The 22,659-nt window shown below is 52.8% G+C and overlaps 1 protein-coding gene across 1 annotated transcript; it reads left to right on the top strand.

Annotated features, from left to right (window-relative positions):
- The first annotated feature begins 228 nt into the window (after nt 1-228).
- fam120c (family with sequence similarity 120 member C) lies at nt 229-21,928 on the top strand. The gene is made up of 17 exons (XM_080470211.1): nt 229-1,989; nt 10,255-10,501; nt 11,239-11,321; nt 11,408-11,536; nt 12,547-12,649; nt 12,722-12,795; nt 12,895-13,172; nt 15,913-16,075; nt 16,167-16,250; nt 16,491-16,662; nt 19,325-19,574; nt 19,699-19,813; nt 19,897-20,106; nt 20,204-20,444; nt 20,710-20,845; nt 20,926-20,989; nt 21,414-21,928. Exons 1-17 carry the CDS (start codon nt 1,477-1,479, stop codon nt 21,666-21,668), a joined length of 3,117 nt encoding a protein of 1,038 aa, XP_080326337.1. The 5' UTR covers nt 229-1,476; the 3' UTR covers nt 21,669-21,928.
- The last annotated feature ends 731 nt before the right edge of the window (nt 21,929-22,659 follow it).

The raw sequence follows: 22,659 nt of genomic DNA, 5'->3' as shown, positions 1-22,659 counted from the left end.
TTTTAATTGTGGATTATTCCTGATCTATCCTGAACACATTACAAGAGATTTAACATGAGTTAATTCGATTTTGAGAATGAGTTTCATCTTGGTTCAGAAGAAATCCTCAGCTGCAGTTCTCTGAACACCTCTGAGGTGTTATCACACAAACAACCACTGGGGGGAGACAGAATCACACGCTATAACACACGGGACATGCTACCTGTTACATCAAACTCCTCTAAGATTATTCACTTTATTCACATTTGACTTGAGAATTAGTCACTTTATCCACATGTGATGCTATTCAGGTTTATATTTGTGCTTCAGAAATCAATTATTCAAACAACATCTCCTAAAGGCGGTGCCGGCCGGATAAACTTTCCCCTGCCTTGTCCAGCAGTTATAAGTTGATGAATATTGTGTTTGAAGACGAGCTTTGAAGAGCTTTATGGAAGTTAATCGATACGAAGTTGAGTTTGAGTCACTTGTACGGCTTTTTATACTCGTCCAACTGTCGGTTTACTGAACAGTGGGATTTGTAGTTTTCTTCACCCCATGAGGCCAGCTGTTCGAGTCGGACGTGATGGCGCCGACAAACTCCATTTCCCATGAGCCCCGGCGGACGCGCCTCCTCCCCACCCCGCCCCCTCCCACTCCGCTGGGCCGCGAGGACGTCTGAAGATGGCTGCAGTTGAACCGCTCCGCTCCGACATGAAGCCGTGAGGACACCGCGCGGGAGGCTCCACGGGCTCCGAGCTCCTTTTTATTTTAGTTCTCTTTCATTTCTTTCGCCAACCATCCATCTCATTCCGCGTCGTGTCCGACCCGGGCCGTCCTCCCGAGTTGACGCGTCAAATCACGCCGGGGACCGAGCAGCAGCTAGCGGCTAACAGTTAGCAGAAGTAGTCCGGGCAGCGCGCTGTTAATTAGTGTAGTTTTTTAATTAAAACCCGACACCGCGACACGTGCTGACGTTCACCCGCAGCTCGTGCACCGAATCCCGCTGTCAGGCTGAAGAGGCGGCCCGGTTCTGCATCCAGTCCGCGGAGCGAACTAATGCGCACTTTTCCCGTTTTAAAGCTGCAGCTTTGCTCTTTTCCAGACGTTTTCCGCAAACATCCTCCATCTCCCCGCTCAGCGGCACCGGAACCGGGCCGTGTCAGCGCCGGTATGGCAGCATGAGATCGTGCTGAACTTTTCCTGCTGGTCGGAGCCTCCGCGGCCTGCTGGCACCTCACCAGAACCCGCAGCAGGATGGACACTGACCCGAGCCGCTTCCGCCAGAACTGAGCCGAGCCCGCGTTAATCCTCGTCCCTCAGGCCCCCCCCCCGGTTCTCGGCAGCCTCCCCCCGGTCCCCCCGGACAGTCAGACCCGCCAGTCGAGTCCCTCCTGAGACGGTTAGCTCGTCGCCCCACATCACGCTCCAAACACGGCGTACCGAACCTCCACCGAGCCCGCTCCCGGCCACACGCACCGGCTCAACACCACCGTGATGGGCGTGCAGGGCTTCCAGGAGTACCTGGAGAAGCGGTGTCCCGGGGCCGCCGTCCCGGTGGACCTGCTAAAGCTCGCCCGAACCGCGGCCCGCCAGCCTCCGCACCACCACCCGCACCACCACCCGCACCACCCCGGGCCCATGCCCCCCCCACCGCCGCCCGCCAGGATCCTCATCGACGCGGACTCCGGCCTGCAGCGGCTGTACGGCGGCTACCAGACGGACTGGGTGTGCGGGGGGGAGTGGAACGCCATGCTGGGCTACCTGGCCGCCCTGTCGCAGGCCTGCCTGTACCAGGGCGGCCTGGAGCTGGTCGTGGTGTTTAACGGCACCCTGGGGAAGGAGCGCTGGCCCGAGTGGGCGCGGCGGGCTCAGGGCCAGCGGCAGACGGCGCAGCTCATCGTCAACCACGTCGGCAGCAAGGCCACCCCGCCTCCCCGGGCATGGTTCCTGCCCCCGGCCTGCCTCAGCCACTGCGTCCGCCTGGCCATGTTCCGCTTCCGAGTGCGGGTGAGTTCAGCCTCTTTCTCTGCTGTGATGTCCGCCAACAAGTAGGTCTGCATCGAGCTGTCCAACACCAGAACCGGGTCCAGACCCGGGGAACCGGGTCCTGCAGGACGTTAGAGTCACAGGGAGGCTGAGTTTGCCTTAAAAAGTAACAGGTGTACAAATAGTGTATATAATAAAGAATATAATAGTAATACTACTTTAAACTCAGAGAGATTGTTTACATGTAAGTGTAACTAAGTATATATTAGCAGCATTACCATGTGACCCAGAACCAGAACCGCTCCGATAATCAGCCAGACGCCATCATGAAGGGGAAAACATCAATAACTGTTTCTGAGGCACTTAGTGCAGAGGGTGGTGTCAGACATTAAACAGCCAATATGTTTATGACGTAGCGTTGAGGGGAGTGACGGAGCGGGGAGGGGAGTGACGGGGTGGAAGGGATGAGTGACGGAGTGGTAGAGGGGAGGAGTGATGGAGTAGTGGGCGGGGTGGAAATTGTGACTGAGTGGTGAGGGGAGTGACGAAGCAATAGGGGGAGGAGTGACAGAGCAGTGGGGGGTGTGACGGAGCAGTGGGAGGTGTGACGGAGTGGTGGAGGGGAGTGACGGAGCAGTGGGAGGGATGAGTGACGGAGTGGTGGAGGGGAGTGACGGAGCAGTGGGAGGTGTGACGGAGTGGTGGAGGGGAGTGACGGAGCAGTGGGAGGGATGAGTGACGGAGCGGTGGGAGGTGTGACGGAGTGGTGGAGGGGAGTGACGGAGTGGTGGAGGGGAGTGACGGAGCAGTGGGAGGTGTGACGGAGTGGTGGAGGGGAGTGACGGAGCAGTGGGAGGGATGAGTGACGGAGCGGTGGGAGGTGTGACGGAGTGGTGGAGGGGAGTGACGGAGCAGTGGGAGGGATGAGTGACGGAGTGGTGAGGAGAGTGACGGAGTGGTGAGGAGAGTGACGGAGTGGTGAGGAGAGCGGTGGAGGGGAGTGACGGAGCAGTGGGAGGGATGAGTGACGGAGTGGTGGAGGGGAGTGACGGAGCAGTGGGAGGGATGAGTGACGGAGTGGTGAGGAGAGTGACGGAGCGATGGGGGGGTGTGACGGAGCAGTGGGAGGGATGAGTGACGGAGTGGTGAGGAGAGTGACGGAGCGATGGGGGGGTGTGACGGAGCAGTGGGAGGGATGAGTGACGGAGTGGTGAGGAGAGTGACGGAGCGATGGGGGGGTGTGACGGAGCAGTGGGAGGGATGAGTGACGGAGTGGTGAGGAGAGTGACGGAGCGATGGGGGGGTGTGACGGAGCAGTGGGAGGGATGAGTGACGGAGTGGTGAGGAGAGTGACGGAGCGATGGGGGGGTGTGACGGAGCAGTGGGAGGGATGAGTGACGGAGTGGTGAGGAGAGTGACGGGGCGACGGAGGGGGTAGTGATGGAGCGGTCAGTGCTAACGACTGTACTGATGAAGCAACATTAGCTTTGGAGTCAGAACTAAACCAGACCACCAGAGGGAGCCATCCTCAATGTGAGGAGTGAAAACTACTGGAGCCTCATAACAAAAATAGTTTGCGGAATATTTCCAAGGATTGCAGTGTTTATGGAGCAGACGGAGAATCGGTGAGACCGGATCTGATGGAGCAGTGAAGTACCTGCATTATTGATGAAGTAGCAGGAAGGTTTCAAACATCTGGTCCAGGGGTCAGATCAGCCTCCGTCCAGCCAGCCTCCGTCCCTCCCTCTGTCCAGCCAGCCTCCGTCCCTCCCTCCGTCCAGCCAGCCTCCGTCCAGCCAGCCTCCATCCAGCCAGCCTCCATCCAGCCCCCCTCCATCCATCTAGCCAGCTTCCGTCCGTCCGTCCAGCCCACAGTTTAACCCGGCTCACCATTATTAGCTCGGAATAATGAGTTTCAGATTAATGTCCAGGGATCAAAGTGTTTTGGTGACGGCAGAGACCGACGTATATCTCAAATCCTGGATGTAGCAGTGACAGCAGCCTGATGATTCATCTTTAGATCAGAGCCGGAGAGGGCCGGCCCAACTGATCACACCTCTGTGTTCCACTGGACGGCCTGAGCCTCCGACTGTGAGGAGTGAGGAGATCCTCCACCCTCCTCCTCCGACTGGGCTGGAGTGAGGAGATCCTCCACCCTCCTCCGACTGGGCTGGAGTGAGGAGATCCTCCACCCTCCTCCTCCGACTGTGAGGAGTGAGCAGATCCATCTCCCGTCTAAACAATCACAGTGGAAAAGAAGTCAAAGGTCCAGGCGGCTCTGAGCTCCTGCAGTGAAACACGAAGCGCTTCAGGGAAGGAGGAAGAGGGGCCGTTTTCGGGGTCGTGGCGTTATGTGACGCTGTGTGGCGTTATGTGACGTGGCGTTATGTGACGCGGCGTGGTGTTATGTGACGCGGCGTTATGTGACGCGGCGCGGCGTTATGTGGCGCGGCGGGGCGTTATGTGACGCGGCGTGGCGTTGTACGACGTGACGTGGCGTTGTGCGACGCGGCGTGGCGCAGCGTGGCGTTGTGCGAAGTGGCGTTGTGCGACGCGGCGGGGCGTTATGTGGCGCGGCGTTATGTGACGCGGCGGGGCGTTGTACGACGTGACGCGGCGTGGCGTTGTGCGACGTGACGCGGCGTTGTGCGACGTGGCGCAGCGTGGCGTTGTGCGAAGTGGCGTTGTGCGACGCGGCGGGGCGTTATGTGACGTGGCGTTATGTGGCGCGGCGTTATGTGACGCGGCGGGGCGTTGTGCGACGTGACGCGGTGTTGTGCGACGCGGCGTTGTGCGACGCGGCGGGGCGTGGCGTTGTGCGACGCAGCGTTGTGTGGCGTTATGTGACGTGGCGTTATGTGGCGCGGCGGGGCGTTGTGCGGCGCAGCGTTGTGTGGCGTTATGTGACGTGGCGTTATGTGGCGCGGCGTGGCGTTGTGCGACGTGACGCGGCGTGGCGTTGTGCGACGTGACGTGGCGTTGTGCGACGTGGCGTTGTGCGACGTGGCATTGTGCGACGCGGCGTTACGTGACGCTGCATGGCGTTACGTGACGCGGCGCGGCGTTATTTGACGCGGCGCGGCGTTATGTGACGCGGCGGGGCGTTATGTGACGCGGCGCGGCGTTATGTGACGCGGCGGGGCGTTGTACGACGTGACGCGGCGTGGCGTTGTGCGACGTGACGCGGCGTTGTGCGACGCGGCGTGGCGCAGCGTGGCGTTGTGCGACGCGGCGGGGCGTTATGTGACGTGGCGTTATGTGGCGCGGCGTTATGTGACGCGGCGGGGCGTTGTGCGACGTGACGCGGTGTTGTGCGACGTGACGCGGTGTTGTGCGACGCGGCATTGTGCGACGCGGCGTTGTGCGACGCGGCGTTGTGCGACGCGGCGTTGTGCGACGCGGCGTGGCGTTGTGCGACGGGGCGTGGCGTTGTGCGACGCAGCGTTGTGTGGCGTTATGTGACGTGGCGTTATGTGGCGCGGCGGGGCGTTGTGCGGCGCGGCGTTGTGCGGCGCAGCGTTGTGTGGCGTTATGTGACGTGGCGTTATGTGGCGCGGCGTGGCGTTGTGCGACGTGACGCGGCGTGGCGTTGTGCGACGTGACGTGGCGTTGTGCGACGCGGCGTTGTGCGACGTGGCGTTGTGCGACGTGGCATTGTGCGACGCGGCGTTACGTGACGCTGCATGGCGTTACGTGACGCGGCGTGGCGTTACGTGACGCGGCGTGGCGTTGTGCGACGCAGCGTTATGTGACGCTGTGTTATGAACACACACAGACGGGAACCCAGAGTGTAGACTGGTTACAATCCCACTCATCACTGCTGCGGGGCACCACCACCACCGACACCAACACCACCACCACCGACACCACCACCAACACCACCAACACCACCACCACCACCACCACCGACACCACCACCACCACCACCGACACCACCACCGACACCAACACCACCACCACCACCACCAACACCGACCCATCAAAGCCTTCTGCCGACTCACAATGAGGGAAGTATGGAGGAGAAGTAATGTCGCTGCTCTTTTTCTTAAAGTTCAGCTTGTTAATGTTTCATTAAGGTTTAAACACGTCACGTTTTTCTGATACAAAGTGAAGTGATTTGATTCATTAAGCCTCTGAAGTGATTCTCAGCTGGAATCAAACCTTCAGCGCTGGCCCGTTGTTTTCCCAGGTTCTGTTTGTTGGATGAGGTGGTGTCGAACTGAGCTGCAAGGGTCCTGGTGGAGGAATGAAGCGCCCCCTGCTGGCTCCTCTCTCTATAGGCCTGGGAGCCTATATATTACATAACATGAACTCAATGAACCTTCACTTACATTGATGAGCAGCTGCTGAGTGGAAACACTATTTATAGGCCCTCGTGGTTACACTAGGACGTTTGAATCATTTTGTGTGTTTCTGGTGGGGGGGGGCGTTTGAAAACACTCTGAAACCCCCTCACCACCCCCCTTCTGTGTTTGACAGTTGAGATTTGACGGTTAAATATTTGAAGGCCTCGTCAGTGAAACTGAAACATCCAAACGTTTGTTTTTCACACATGAGTTAGTGATCATTTTGGTCACTCTTATTATGACTAAAATGATGTGTGTGGGGTGAGAAGCTGGAATATTGAAGAGTGATTAAAATACCACAAGGTGGGGCAGTGGTTGGTGCTCTCGCCTCACAAAGAGAAGGTGGAGTTCGCATGTTTCCTCCGGTGCACACGCTCATTTTTCACACAGAATGATCTAATACATAGACGTACAATGGTAGACCTCTAGGAGATTGTGTGTCTACCTAGTAGACATACGGTGGTCCTGGAGGGCCACAGCCCTGCATGCTCTACTTGGCTCCTGGTTCAACAGGCTGGTTGCAGTGAGCAGCTCCTCATCAGGCTTCCTGTTGAGCTCAGTGACCAACCATCATGACAACCAGGTGTGTTGATGATGGGACACATGGAAAACATGCAGGGCTGCGGCCCTCCAGGACCCCAGTTTGACACCCCTGCTCAAGTAGATCGTTCACTATATGGTGGAGACTAGAGGCTCTACATATAGTGAAGGATCTACTACCATATGTCTACGCTGTCGGCTCGTTGGAGCAGACATTCACTACACTGGACAGATTGACGGCAAAGTTCATTTATTATTTGTCCTCTGACGGGACATTTCTTCACCAAATGGACCGTCTGATGGAGCTCAGGAGGAGGTGATGGAGGTGGGGGGGTGTAGCTCAGGAGGAGGTGGGGGTGTAGCTCACTAACGCCGGAGTGAGCGGCGCTCACAGTGACGTCTTTGGTAAAGGAAACTTTCTCCAGCCTGGAAAACTGATCCAGCTCATTTTAATTATCGTCCAGTTAATAGATTTATTGATTATCATGACAGGCCTAGAAAATAGTTCTGTTTCTTCATTTTCCTGTGCGTCTGCTGCTGTGTTGAGCCTGTTACTGCTGGAGCCTGGTACTCCTACGTCACAGCAAGATGGAGGAGGTGGAGAAAGCTCGATGGGTGGAGATCGAGAATCACCACTTAATTTCACTTGTTTTTTATAGTTTATTACTTGCGGATGATGGCAGTATGACAAACGTTTTATAATAAAAATACTTATTTATTTATTTATTTTCCCAAACTGTCTTGGTGATATACGCTCTTTAATTCTGCATGTTAAACCACACGAGAACCAGTTCCAAGGTTCTGCAGCTTCAGGTCCCTCCCAGTTGCAACACACCTGAATGCAAAAAGATTGAGGTGTGCTGAAGCTGCAGAGCCCCCCCCACCCCCACCCCCACCCCCTTGCAACTGAAGAGCCCCCGCACCAAGCGACTGTTCCAACCAAGAGCTCTGATTGTCATTAAGTGGACTTTTTAATAAAGAAACCCGCTTTCAATATTTAGTTTTCTCTTTGATTAACTCTGACGTTGGTTTAATAAGATTAGGGAACACTTGTGGGCTGAGCCTTCTGGACCCGGCGTGAAGCTTTCTGAAGGAATTCAGCTGCCAAATGTTCCGATACCTGCATGAGCAGTAAATCAGAAGTACAGTTGTGCTCATAAGTTCACATACCCCGGGAGTATGAATGATAACATAAAGCATTTCTTCCACTCATGGTTATTGGTCGGGTGAAGAGGTTTATGGGTGAACAACTGTTTATTCTTTTAAAATCAAAATGACAAAAGAAAGTACAACACACAAACAGGTGTGTGTGTGTGTGTGTGTGTGTGTGTGTGTGTGTGTGTGTGTGTGTGTGTGTGTGTGTGTGTGTGTGTGTGTGTGTGTGTGTGTGTGTGTGTGTGTGTGTGTGTGTGTGTGTGTGTGTGTGTGTGTGTGTGTGTGTGTGTGTGTGTGTGTGTGTGTGTGTGTGTGTGTGTGTGTGTGTGTGTGTGTGTGTGTGTGTGTGCTTCTGACAGAGTCAAGGGGAAAACAAAAGAATTGTCAAAGGATCTGCAAGAAAAGGTCATTGAACTGCATTAAACAGGAAAGGGGCATTAACAGATATCCCAGAATTGAGAATGCTGATCAGCAGTGTTCGAACACTGATGAAGTGGAAAATGAGTAGAAACCAAACCGCGGTCAGGTCGACCAGCAAAGATCAGACTGCCAGGAAGGTTGTTCAAGACGCAAAGACAAATCCACAAATAAGTTCAGCTGAAATCCAGGACTCTGGAACATCGTGGCCTGGCTGGTTCAAGATGCACAATAAGGAGGCGGTTGAAGAAAAATGGGCTTCATGGTCGAGTCGCCAGAAGAAAGTCATTTCTGCTCAAATGTCTCTCAGTATCCTGCTGCTTCCATTACTTCAAACAGCACAGAGACCAGCCTCAGGACCACTGGGTCCACTGGGACCACTGGGTCCACTGGGACAAAGTCTTTTGGAGTGATGACACCAAAATTTAACTTTTTGGCCACGACCATAAACATGACATTTGGAGAGGCGTCAACAAGGCCTCTGGTAGAAGGAACAGCATTCCTACTGTGATACATGGAGGTGCATCACTCATGTTGGGGGGGGGGGGCTACAGAGGCACAGGAAACCTGGACAAAATGATGGCAAGAAGAATGCAGCTGTTCTCAGAATACTGGAGGAAGATTTGCTCTCATCAGCACAGAAGCTGCACACGGGACGTTTCTGGACGTTCCATCATGACAATGATCCAAAACACGAGGCCAAGTCGACCTGTCATTGGCTACAGCAGAACCAAGGGAAGGTTCTGGAGTGGCCCTCAGTCTCCTGACCTCAGTATCATTGAGCCACTCTGGGGAGATCTCTAACCTACAGTTCATACAAGACAGGAGGAACTGGAGGCTTTTTACCAGAACAATGGGCAGCTTCACCATCTGAGGAAATCAAGAACCTTTTCTACAACCACCACTAAAGACTTGAAGCGCTGTCATCGATGTTAAAGGGCCAGTACACCGTATTAACAACTGGGGGATGGAAACTTCTGATCAGGGTTATTTGGGTACTTTGTTTTGTCATTTTGTTTTAAAAAGAATAAACACAATTGTTTGCCAATAAACCGCTTCACCCGACCATCAACCAAGAGTGGAAGAAAGGCTTTGTGTTATTATTCATATTCTCTGAAGAACGGCCAAGAAATCATAGATTCTCCCAGGGTACGTAAACGTATGAGCACAAGTGTAAGTGGAGCAGCTCAGGGTTTTAGGAGACTCTCTCACGGGCAATAGAGCAGCAGCATTTTGTTGGTATATAGTGTCATTTCTGCATTCATCGTCAGCGTGGCAGCTCATCATTCATCTCCAAGACATTTTCACTCCATTAGAAGTCCAAACTCTGCAGCTTTAAGACACTAACTTCCACTGTGGACCCGCCTGTTAAGTTATTAGACTTTTGTCAAACCATGAGTGGAGCTATGGAGGGCTGGCTCGGTGTTGACAGAGGAGAGTCGGACCACGTACAAGCTTTAACCAAGTTCAGTGACTTTCCTCCATATTTTTCTCTCCTTGAATGTGAGAGTTTAATCAATTTTTCCCAACGTGTCTGACACCAGAACGCGTTGCCACTTGTTAACCAGCTTTAAAAGATCACTGAATTAAAACGGGACGCAGGATGAAACACAATATACAGACCGGTGTAACCACCAACCACATTACCAGCGAGTACGGAAATACTTCAGTTTATATTCACTTACCTCCTAATCGTTGGAGATATTCTGAATTTAAATGACTCTGCCCGTCCCTCCACGGAGGTTCCTGTTGGTCCTGGCAGCGCCCCTCATGTGCTTGATTGTTAATCTGAACATGGAAGAGTAATGATGAGGCCTTGCTTTGACAGGTTGTACAGACTCTGGAGGACCACCACCAGGAGGTGCTGTCTCTCTACAGGGACTTTGGATTCGCCGGCCTGATCGCCCAGGACTCGGAGTTTGCCCTGTGCAACGTGCCCGCCTACTTCTCCTCGCACGCCCTCAAACTGAGCTGGAACGGCAAGAACCTGACCACACACCAGTACCTGTTGTCGGAGGCCGCCCGGCAGCTGGGACTCAAGACTCAGCACCTGCCCTGCTTCGCTGCTCTGCTGGGTGAGGAACCCCCAACCTGTCCTCTTCACTGTGATCCTGGAGTATAATGGACTGGTTCCAACATGGCCGCTCCCTCTGGGCTCACATGCTGTTAAAGCAGCAGCAGGCTAATCTCTGAATGTTTCAGCCGTTCCCTGTTCTGCATGAACTTTATGGAAAACTGCTGGTTTATCCAAACCGTCTCTTCATTTCACACTCGCCCATAGAAGCCCAAACTGTCTGGTGGCGATGGTGGTCACTGGGCCGGAGGCGCTGTGTTCTGGATCCACGCTTTCTCCTGCTTCAGAAATGATGCTGGGATTATGTTCTGACACTGAGGAGCAGTATTACAGTAGGGTCTCAGTCCAGAGATCAGCGGTTTTAAAAACCACTAAAGATAAAGACCATGTTTTCCAGGACATCTCGATTTGAAGTTGGCCATTTTTGTGAGATGTCTATATTAATGCTGACGAGTCGAAGTTTAAACTGGAATCAGATGCGAGTGGAAAACAAAGAGAAAGGAGACGCTGTAAAAAGTGAAGTTATGGTTTTTGAAGCAAAGTTGATTGAAATGTTTAATATTCAGTTCATATCAGTGGACATCGCGACATGTTTATCCTCCAATTGCTCATGAGAGGTCATTTGTATGTTTTTTTGTGTGAATGACGGTTCTTGTAAAAGTAGAAGGTAAAGAGGTGGACTGACGCTGGTCCAACACCTTCACATTAGTGGCGCCTGACTTCAGTGTTTGTTTGCAGGAAATCATATTCTGCCTGATGAGGACCTGGCTGCCTTCCATTGGAGTCTGCTGGGACCAGAACACCCCCTCGCTTCCCTCAAGGTACCCCCCCCCCCCCCCCCCCGCTCATTTCCTCTCCTTTCAGCTGGATCGAAATGCAGGAAGCTCTTTGTTCTGTGGCGTTTCAGGTGCGAGCCCATCAGCTGGTGCTGCCGCCCTGTGAGGTGGTGATCAAGGCCGTCTCCGAGTACGTCTCCTCCATCAAAGACCTGGGCAACCTGGACGCCATCGCCAGAGACGTCTTCAAACAGTCACAGGTGAGCACCTGATGACACAGTGACGACCTGCGGCACCAGACCTCCGACGCTCCGGACCCCCAACCCTCCGGACCCCCAACCCTCCGGACCCCCAACCCTCTCACACGTGCTGAAACACAACATCTTTTCTTTACCTCACCTGTAAAGGTGGACAGGCAGCAGGAAGTTTCACCCTGATCACAATTACTAGTTACCTCTAAAAGTTACCGTCAACCATGATCTATAATCTGATGGTAGAGGAGGAAGATGCTCTATAATCTGATGGTAGAGGAGGAAGATGCTCTATAATCTGATGGTAGAGGAGGAAGATGCTCTATAATCTGATGGTAGAGGGGGAAGATGCTCTATAATCTGATGGTAGAGGGGGAAGATGCTCTATAATCTGGATGCTGACAAACACTAGTTCACGTGCTCGGCCACAAGGTGGCGCTGACCTGATCTGCTGTAGGAGATCAAACGTCTCCACTCATGCAGGTGATGGTTGTTAGTGAAAGTTGACGTTAGTTGGGGACTGAGATCCTGGGTGGGTCGGCTCAGAGCAGAACTTCTGATGGGAGAAGGAAAGAGTCCGTTTCAAAGCTGTTTGAATAGTCAGAATGAAGATTTGCTGTTTTCACTTGAGGATGTTCTGTAAAGTCAATAGACCACGTGAGGGATTTCACCTGGACGCTTTAAAACCATCAGAGACTTCCACCTGTTGTGTTCAGATCCAAACAGCAGCCGCCGCCCTGAGCTCGCCCTCATGGTCGTCACACGTTTATAGAGAATTTGTTCCAGTTTAAATAGAGATGAAGCAGCTGAAAGTATAAATGAAGTGAACCTGGAGGAGAGCTCCGTGGAGGTGACTGCTAGATGGAGGAGGGTGTCCTCATGATTTACACGTCCAACATTTGATTCTAAACCTTCTGGACGTACTGAGCTGACTCAGGAAATAACCAGGGAAACCGTCAGCAGGAGGGAGACGTCTCCGGGACCAGTCGGCTCCTAACACTGGCTTGATTCCTTTGCAGTCTCGTATGGAGGACAAGGTGGAGCGATTCAAGAAGGCCGTGGAGTATTTCTCTGCTGCCTCCAAACCACGCCCCCTCAGCATGGGGCCTTCCTCCTTCCTCTGTGAGTACCGAGCCGTCGGCCGCCGGGGTTCCACCCTCGTCCCTCACTGAGCTCTCTCTGCTCTCCCTCCAGTACCTGGGTTTGGGCCCGGTCCTTTCGGGGGACCACCTGGCCACATGGGACCGATGCAGCCTGGAAAGAATCAGGTAGACCCCTCGCTCCATCACCTGTTGGTGGTGTAGGACGCTGCTCCTTCTGCTCCTCATCCTCTCCTCCTCCACCTTGTCCTTCTGCTCCAACCCCAGCTCCCCCCTCCCCAGGTTCCAGGGTTAAAGCCGCTCTATCAAAATGCTCCATACGGACCTCCAGGCTCCGCCCCTCTGTTCCAGACGCCGCAGCCGCCGTCACAGGACGTCAACGACTCGCTGATGAACAAGATGGGCTTCTCCGACTGGTCAGCTCCGTACGACTCTTCTCAGGGGGGGAACAGACTCCCCAACCACCACACCGCCAAGCAGTCGGGACCCTCCCCGTCGCCCTCCTCTTCATCGGACGGAGACGAGCCCAACGACAGCAACGCAAAGTAACGCCTCACTTCCAGCTGTCCCTATTGGCCGTGCACTTCGGTTTCTATCAGGAAGTAGAAGTTTCACTGAGTTCCATCTGATACCAGGTGTCAAACCTGGTCCCTTCAGTGTGAAGAGAGATTTAGTACTGAAACAGGTTCCTCTAGTCCCGACGCTGCGTCGTGACACCACCTCCTCGTTGTTTAAATGTCCAATCAACGAACTGACAATCTAACCGGTCCTCACTTCTCCCAGCAGACAGCACTTCAGATAACCAGGTGTAGTTTGTTTTTTAAATACCGTATTTCCTGGATGATAAGGTGCATCGGTTTTCCTTCAGTTCGAGTGATTTTCTAATGTTTGGACTTAAAAAACTGAATAAATAATCAGGATGTTTTGTGAACCTATAAAAACAATCCAGTTTTTGACGGTCATCCTCCACAATCAGCTTGACAAACATGTTTTTTGTATGAAATACCAAGATACGTTTTTTAATTACCGTATTTTCCCGACTTTAGTTCACCTTTTTTAATGTGTTTGGCTGTTCATGCAGCACATTGATCAGTGACTTAATTAGCCTTCAGGATCATCTGCACATCAAACCTGAGCTGATGATTCACCGCAGGGAGTCTTAACAAGCACATTCTCTGTGTCGTGGGTCTGGCGCCCGCCACATTCGGCTGGTCGCTGCTAACTGCGCCGATACAATTAGAAAGATCCCGTAAAACCACTTGCAGGTAATATTTGAGAAGAGGTGGTTTTAACAGGCATGATTGAGATTGGCTGTCGCTGCGTTTCCTCTTTTATTTTTATTTTTTTTATTTATTATTTTTTTGTCCGCCCTTGTCCTGTTCGGCAGCTTGGACCAACAATATGATGTGATCTAGAACCTTCGGAGTCAGAACAGTTTTTGGTCTTGCAACAGGGAGAGACCTGGAGTCTCCTCCTGTTGTCTCCTCCGTCAGAAGATGAAATGGCTGCCGTACACGACCGGGGGGGAACGCTCAAAGAGAGAGAGAAGAGAAGTTGGGGGGGGGGGGGGGGTAACATACAATATCCTTGTTGTGCTACATATATTATTTGCAGTTATCACACTGATCCAAATACTTTACAACTGTTATTAGATTAAACCAGCCTGAGCAGCTCTAGACAGGAACATGATTTTTTCAATTCAATTCAATTTTATTTGTAAAGCTCTAAATCACACCAACCAACATCTCAGAGCCTCTTACAATGATAGAGAACAACAGAACCCAACTAAACCTTCCAGAACCTCTTACAATGATAGAGAACAACAGAACCCAACTAAACCTTCCAGAACCTCTTACAATGATAGAGAACAACAGAACCCAACTAAACCTTCCAGAACCTCTTACAATGATAGAGAACAACAGAACCCAACTAAACCTTCCAGAACCTCTTACAATGATAGAGAACAACAGAACCCAACTAAACCTTCCAGAACCTCTTACAATGATAGAGAACAACAGAACCCAACTAAACCTTCCAGAGCAGCAGATGGAACAAGCAACAGTGGAAACCAGGAAGAACTCCCTCTCAGGAAGAACAGTTCATAAGAACTCCCTCTTCAGGAAGAAAGGGGGCGGAGCCTAGACTCTGGAAGGGGGGGGGGGGGGGGGCATCCGCCTTGACTGGTTGGGGGTTAATTTTCTAGATTAACCAGCCTGAGCAGCTCTATCTAGACAGTAACATGATTTCCTAGATTAATCAGCCTGAGCAGCTCTATCTAGACAGTAACATGATTTCCTAGATTAACCAGCCTGAGCAGCTCTATCTAGACAGTAACATGATTTCCTAGATTAATCAGCCTGAGCAGCTCTATCTAGACAGTAACATGATTTCCTAGATTAACCAGCCTGAGCAGCTCTATCTAGACAGTAACATGGTTTCCTAGATTAATCAGCCTGAGCAGCTCTATCTAGACAGTAACATGGTTTCCTAGATTAAACCAGTCGCCCCGTTTCCTCTGAGCGTACAGAAAACTGATTTACTCCTTCATGTTTGCACTTTTCATCTCACAGCCGTATTCCAGAAGCAGATCCATTTAGAGCAGGATGTGACCCATTTGGCCAATCCTGCGGTGAAGAGAGTTTAACAGCAGTTTTTAACAGGAAGTCCCGCCTCCTTCAGGATCAACCCCACTGACATAACTCCGACTGCTGATGCAGCAGCAGGAAAGCTTGTTGAAGCTCGTAAATGCACTCATCAAATTTGGATATAATCATTTCTGAACAAACACACTTATTTAATCTTTATTGATGGGATTTAATTGTAATATAGTGTAAGTTCTCTCTGGAGCAACAGTCTGCACAGCAACGCCACTGGGTATTGTACTTGTGTTCATTAAGAGAGGAGATGGACAATGTAAGTATAAAAGAAAAGAACCGACTGCTTGAAGCTGCACTGAGACCTCCCAGTGGTGTCCCCCAGGGCTCTGTCCTAGGTCCCATCAGCAAACAAGGGTTCGCTTTATTTACACTGAATGTTCAAGTGTGTTTAGTAAAAACCCTTCAAAGTACCAGGGTCATGCTCCCCGATCGACTGTTAGTCTCAGTAGACCATCACAATGTTTGTTTCCAGGGCTGCACAATATACTGCAAGATCTCCAGGCTCTGCTCCACCGCCGGGTCGCAGCCGGAGTTCTGAGAGTAAAGCAGAACACAAGTTGATGAGGATGAAAGAAAGTTGTTTAGCGAGAAGGTTCTTCTGAACGAGGTCCGTCTGCTTCCTCTGCAGCCATTTGACAGACAAGCCCTCTCGGTGGGAGGAGCCCACAGGAAGGGGAGGCTCCGCCTCCGGAGACGGTTCCCAAGGAAACGGGAGCAGCTCAAACATTCCCTCACTGTTGTCGATGGCGACGCGGAGTCACATGGACATAACCACACCCCCTCTGCCTCAGGTGAGACCACACCCGGTCCGGACGACGCGGCAGACCGGCGGTTTCTGGAAGCTTCTCATCACCGCCACGGTTTCTCATCTAATGTTTTCAGGTCAGCGCCGAGGTTCTCCGTGTAGCCGAACACAGACACCGGCGAGGACTGATGTACCCTCAGATCTACCACATACTGACCAAGGTAAACAGCAAACTAACTGTTCTTCAGCATCTTGTCCTAATGCCCAAAACTAAACACTGCATGTACTGGCACTCCTTAACAGGAGGGGGCAACTACGTCCTGTCATGCCAGAAAGTACCACACAGTACTGAACCACGTCACTGAGCACGGCTCCGAGTCTGACACATGCATTTAGTAATTATGAGGAGAAACCTAAAGAGGACCAATTGGAAACGAGTGTTTGTCCCTGTTGCCCCTCAGGGAGAGATGAAGATGCCCGTGTGTATAGAGGATGAGTGTAACTCCGAGCTGCCTCCTGCCTCCCTGCTGTTCCGCGCTGCCAGGCAGTACGCCTACGGCGTCCTCTTCAGCCTGGCCGAGACGCACCGCCGCCTGGAGAGGCTCGCTCTCCGTAAGAGGGCTCCGCTGGAAGGTAGGCACCGGGCGCCCGGCGGCCCTCCATCTCTACCATTTACCTTTATTGCTCTGCATTCAGTCGTCTGCAGGAAATACTTTTCAATTAATAAATGAGGCTAAACCTGCAAAACATTGTAACGCACACAGAATCCAAGACGGGGTTTTCTGCCCTCTACAGTCAGGTGTGGGGTATAACAGTCCCGTGTGCTTCCATTTCACAATACGTCCAGACTTCTTTAGACCAGCCCGTCCACACCAGAACGCCGTTTCATGGAAACGCACCATTTGTGTCCAATCATTCACACCAGCAGCGCTTCAGGAGCCCCAGAGGGGGGCAGTTCTAAAACTCTGCTTTGAGTTGCTCCAGGTGTGAAGAGGCGTGTTTTATAAATCACCTCTCATAGATCAAAAATCTAAACATTCTATTATTGTTTAGTCCACTATGAATATCAAAATACACCAAACCATGTGTCCTGTATCAGAAGTACACACACAGTATACAGAGAGAAGTATTTCACCTGCCCTGTGGTTCTCAATAGAACATTTACATTCATGAAGCTGATAGCCTGGTGATGATACCCCTGTTCTTTGGAGAGGAAGATGAAGATGAAGATGGAGGACGAACTCATCCAGTTTAAAAAGTTCCCTGCAAACCACAGAGAACCCACTCAGTGAATCCTTCCTCCTCAAAGCCCCCTCCCTCCTCTTCCTCAGATCTTTGTCTTTGGGAAACTCAAAACAAAAACCTTTTAATAGAGATGAAGCTCGTTTTCTCCTCTTGCTCTTTTCTTCCTTCAACTTTCTTACGTTTCTTCAACAAAACTCCTATTTTGATGTATAAATGTTGATAAGAAGCCAAAGCTGCTGGAGGAAACCTGTTTCAGTCTCTTCTCCAGTCACATGCAGTCTGTCTGTCTCAGTCCGTGTCTCAGTCTGTGTCTCAGTCTGTCTGTCTTAGTCAGTGTCTCAGTCTGTGTCTCAGTCTGTCTGTCTTAGTCAGTGTCTTAGTCTGTCTGTCTTAGTCAGTGTCTCAGTCTGTCTGTCTTAGTCAGTGTCTCAGTCTGTGTCTCAGTCTGTGTCTTAGTCAGTGTCTCAGTCTGTGTCTCAGTCTGTGTCTCAGTCTGTCTGTCTTAGTCAGTGTCTCAGTCTGTGTCTCAGTCTGTGTCTCAGTCTGTCTGTCTTAGTCCGTGTCTCAGTCTGTGTCTCAGTCTGTCTGTCTTAGTCAGTGTCTCAGTCTGTGTCTCAGTCTGTCTGTCTTAGTCAGTGTCTTAGTCTGTCTGTCTTAGTCAGTGTCTCAGTCTGTGTCTCAGTCTGTGTCTTAGTCAGTGTCTCAGTCTGTGTCTCAGTCTGTGTCTCAGTCTGTGTCTTAGTCAGTGTCTCAGTCTGTGTCTCAGTCTGTCTGTCTTAGTCAGTGTCAGTCTGTGTCTCAGTCTGTGTCTCAGTCAGTGTCTTAGTCAGTGTCTCAGTCTGTGTCTCAGTCTGTCTGTCTTAGTCAGTGTCTCAGTCTGTGTCTTAGTCAGTGTCTCAGTCTGTGTCTCAGTCTGTCTGTCTTAGTCAGTGTCTCAGTCAGTGTCTCAGTCTGTGTCTCAGTCTGTGTCTCAGTCTGTCTGTCTCAGTCTGTGTCTCAGTCTGTCTGTCTCAGTCTGTCTGTCTCAGTATGTGTCTCAGTCTGTCTGTCTCAGTCTGTCTGTCTTAGTCTGTGTCTCAGTCTGTGTCTCAGTCTGTGTCTCAGTCTGTCTGTCTCAGTCTGTCTGTCTCAGTCTGTCTGTCTTAGTCAGTGTCTCAGTCTGTCTCAGTCTGTGAGGAGGAGGAGACATGAGAGGAATCTGACTTCTGTTAGGGGGAAAGAATTACATGTGAACAGTACAGCTTTCTACAGTCCCCCGATTTGTCCAGAAATACTCCACATGGTACTCTGGTGTTCTGGATTCTGCTGCTGCAGTTTGTGTTTATGGACTTGACCACCGGGCCAAGATGGCGGACGTATTTCCTGCTCCGCATTGTCCTATGCAGCGTCTACTTTTTATTATGTCAGAGTGTCAGGCTCACACACAGCAGGCGTCTGGAGTGATGGTTTAGTCTTTATGGCGGTTACTAAGTACTCTATCGGTAACTAACTCACAGTTCGTATTGGTACTTTAAAGTGGTGTGGCTGCATTCCTACTGTTATAACAGCTGCACTAACAATTAAACTGCTAAACCTTCCTCCTCCTCCTCCTCCCCTTCCCTCCTCTTCCTCTCTCCTCTTCCTCCTCCTCCTCCTCTCTCTTGCTCCTCTTCCTCTCTCCTCTTCCTCCTCCACCTCCTCTCTCTTGCTCCTCTTCCTCCCCTTCCCTCCTCTTCCTCCTCCTCCTCCTCTGCCTCTGCCTCTCTTCTCCTCTTCCTCCCCTTCCCTCCTCTTCCTCCTCCTCCTCCTCTGCCTCTGCCTCTCTTCTCCTCTTCCTCCCCTTCCCTCCTCTTCCTCTCTCCTCTTCCTCCTCTTCCTCTCTCCTCTTCCTCTGCCTCTGCCTCTCTCTTCCTCCCCTTCCCTCCTCTTCCTCTCTCCTCTTCCTCTCTCCTCTTCCTCCTCCTCCTCTGCCTCTCTCTTGCTCCTCTTCCTCCTCTTCCTCTCTCCTCTTCCTCCTCCTCCTGCTCTTCCTCCTCCTCCTGCTCTTCTTCCTCCTCCTGCTCCTCCCCAGTTCCTCCGGTGATTGTCAAAGAGTGGAGCAGTGGTAAGGCCAAGTCTGCGCTGACTCCAGAGCTGGTTCCAGCGCTGTGTTTCCGGGAGTGGACCTGTCCCAACCTGCGGCGCCTGTGGCTGGGCCGGGCCAGTGAGGACCGGTCCAGGAGAACCAGGGCCTTCCTGGCCTGCCTGCGCTCCGACTGTCCAGCCCTCCTCAACCCAGCACAGGTCCCCCAGCACCTGCTGCTCATGTGCTGCGTGCTCAGGTACAGTGTGTGTGTGTGTGTGTGTGTGTGTGTGTGTGTGTGTGTGTGTGTGCAGACCAGTGGTAGTACCAGCCCCCCCCCCCCCCCCCCCCCCCCCCCCGCTCACACTGTCCTGTGCTGTCAGGTATATGATGCAGTGGCCTGGAGGACGGATCCTCCAGAGACATGAGCTGGACGCCTTCCTGGCCCAGGCCGTCTCCAGCCAGCTCTACGAACCGGACCAGCTCCAGGAGCTCAAGGTACGGCGCCGCCACGGAGGGGGAGTCTTCTTCTTCTCTTTACATCCACCCTGCAGAGTCATCATCAATGATTCTCTCTGCAGGTGGAGAAGGTGGATGCCCGTGGCGTGCAGCTTGCCGCTCTCTTCATGGCTGGTGTCGACACGGCGCTCTTCATCAACGACGTGTGTGGCCAGCCGTTGCCGTGGGAACACTGCTGCCCCTGGGGCTTCTTCGATGGCAAACTGTTCCAGAGCAAACTGGCCCGGGCCGCACGAGACCGTGCCGCTCTGCTGGACATGTGTGAGGGGCAGGTAGGAGCTGCGCTTTGTGTTGGGGCGGGGGGCAGGTTGGAGCTGCACTGTGGGCGTCAGAGTATGTGTATTAACTCCAGGTCCCCCCCCCCCGCAGGAGGAGCTGGTGTCCAAGGTGGAGAAGATGCGTCAGGCCATCCTGGAGGGCATCAACCTGTCCCGCCCCCCTCCCCCTCCCCCACCCCTCCCACCTCCTGCCTTCCTACCCCCCGCTATGTTGCCCCCGTTCTACCCCATGCCTCCTCTGTACCCGCCTCGCCCCATGGGTGGCATGCCCCCCCACCACCACCCGCACCACCCACATCACCCGGCGCAGCACAGACCCAGAGCCTTTCCAGGTATGCAGACTCCGCCCCCACTTGATGATGTCATTAACCTGTGACAACATCTGGAACAGATCCAGTCATCATCACCCGTCTACCTGACGTTCTGTAATATTCCCTCCTTCATGTCTCACTACACCTTCAATCCTGGAAGCTGCTCCTGAACTCCGTCGTACGATGGAGAGCGGTGTTTGACGCTCTCCATCGTACGACGCGTCAAAACACTGCGTTGACTCGCGTGATAATCTCTCAGATTAACCAGGTTGTGTTCATCTCTCAGGCTTGCAGTCCATCCCCCCCCAGGGGGGGAAGCTGGAGATTGCTGGCATGGTGGTGGGCCAGTGGGCCGGCAACAAGCCGGTCCGAGGACGAGGAGGCTTCAACATGCAGGTGGTGTCGGTGGGAGCCGGGAAAGGGTGAGTTCCACCTAGAGGACCCCCCCCCCCCCCCCCCCCCCCCCCCAACCCCCCATGACTGATTTCTCTGTCTTCCTCAGGAGAGGTAAAGAGGTTCCTGCTAAAATGAGAGGAGGCAAGAAAGGCCCCCCCAACAGATTACAGGTAGCCCCCCTACTTATACCACCCCCCCCCACTGCTACACCCATTTACCTCGCTGCTACACCCCCCCACTGCTACACCCATTTACCTCGCTGCTACACCCCACTGCTACACCCATTTACCTCGCTGCTACACCCCCCCCCACTGCTACACCCATTTACCTCGCTGCTACACCCCCCCCCCACTGCTACACCCATTTACCTCGCTGCTACACCCCCCCCCACTGCTACACCCGTTTACCTCGCTGCTACACCCCCCCACTGCTACACCCATTTACCTCGCTGCTACACCCGTTTACCTCGCTGCTACACCCCCCCACTGCTACACCCATTTACCTCACTGCTACACCCATTTACCTCGCTGCTACACCCTCCCACCTCACACACCTGAACTGTTTGAAATGACCGTGTGTCTGTGTTCCCTCCAGACGTCGATGTCCCCCCCATCCAGCAGTCCCCCAAAGCCCTCAGAGGAGGCGGGTTCCTCTCCAGAGGCTGTGCAGCAGCTCAACGGCAGCGCAGCAGCCCCCGCCATCGGCCAGCCCCTGGAGCTGGCCCCCCTGGCCCAGCCAATCCCGTGTGCCTTAGCCAGCAGAGACAACCAATCAGAGGGGGTGGAGGCGGAGGCCCCCTGTTGCCTTGACGATTGCCCGTCAGACGGAGCACTACAGACGGAGGAGTGACGGCGTCCCGCCCGGAACGCGCCACTCTTGGAGAGTTTTGTGTCCGACTGCCTTTCCCTGTGTTTTGTAGCCCCGTCCGCCAGCTGCTGGGCTCGTCCTCCCGTGGGGCGAGCGACGAGGCTCCGCCTCCTCCGCCCCCCCCCACGGGACAGCGTCCGGCAGCTGGCCGTTGCCTCCCTTTATAGTTTTCTCATGTAGTTTTACATTGTTCTACAAAGAGAGGTTTTCCTCCATGAGTTTGTGTAAACGACCCCCCCTTCAAAAACGAAAAAATTACCCCCCCTGCACTCGAAATGAGCTTGAAGCCCCGCCCCTTCCTGCCCCTAGGCCCCCCCCAGAGGCTCCTGTACAGTGAGTTCATTTTGTTTTGATCGTTCCCAGTTTGTTCCAAACACGTCGGGACGTTTTGAGCAAAGCTATGAAGCATTATTCTGTGCAGTGATCCACTCTGACCCCCCCCCCACGCCCTCTCGCCAGCGGAATCTGCAGGCTACCAGACCCCCCCCCCCCAATAGATTGATTGGTTATTTATCACTGGAGCACTTGTGCGGTATTAGCGTGCTATCTTACTTTTTGCCCAATGTAGCATAGCCTCGAGCTTAGCTGTGCTAAGAGACCCCCCCATGAATTTATGCACCTTAAGCCCTAAAGTATGCAAACCCAACCCCCCCCCGCTCCAAAAAAAGTGCATTATTATAATATTGCCCCCAAAGCTTTGATTGTATTCCCCAATAGAAGCACTTATTGTTGTATTTAAGTCTGATCTGATGAAGCCCCCCCCCCCCCCACATACAGCTGAATTACCATTCAGTGAGCCCCCCCCCCGCCCCCCCCCACTAAAATGGCTTTGACCTGTAGAACTACGAAAAAGGTAGAGATCTAATCGAGAGACGTCAGAATGTGAACAGAGTGTCAGAAGCACTTTGTTTTAAAAGAAAGAAACGTCACTGGATCCTCGACCAGCTGAAACTCCGAGGCCAAAATCACAGCA

Source organism: Lipophrys pholis (genome assembly GCF_963383615.2).
Source record: "Lipophrys pholis genome assembly, chromosome: 8".
Classification (NCBI taxonomy): domain Eukaryota; kingdom Metazoa; phylum Chordata; class Actinopteri; order Blenniiformes; family Blenniidae; genus Lipophrys; species Lipophrys pholis.
The sequence above is the reverse complement of the archived record's forward strand: the minus strand, read 5'-3'. Positions and strand labels throughout refer to the sequence as shown.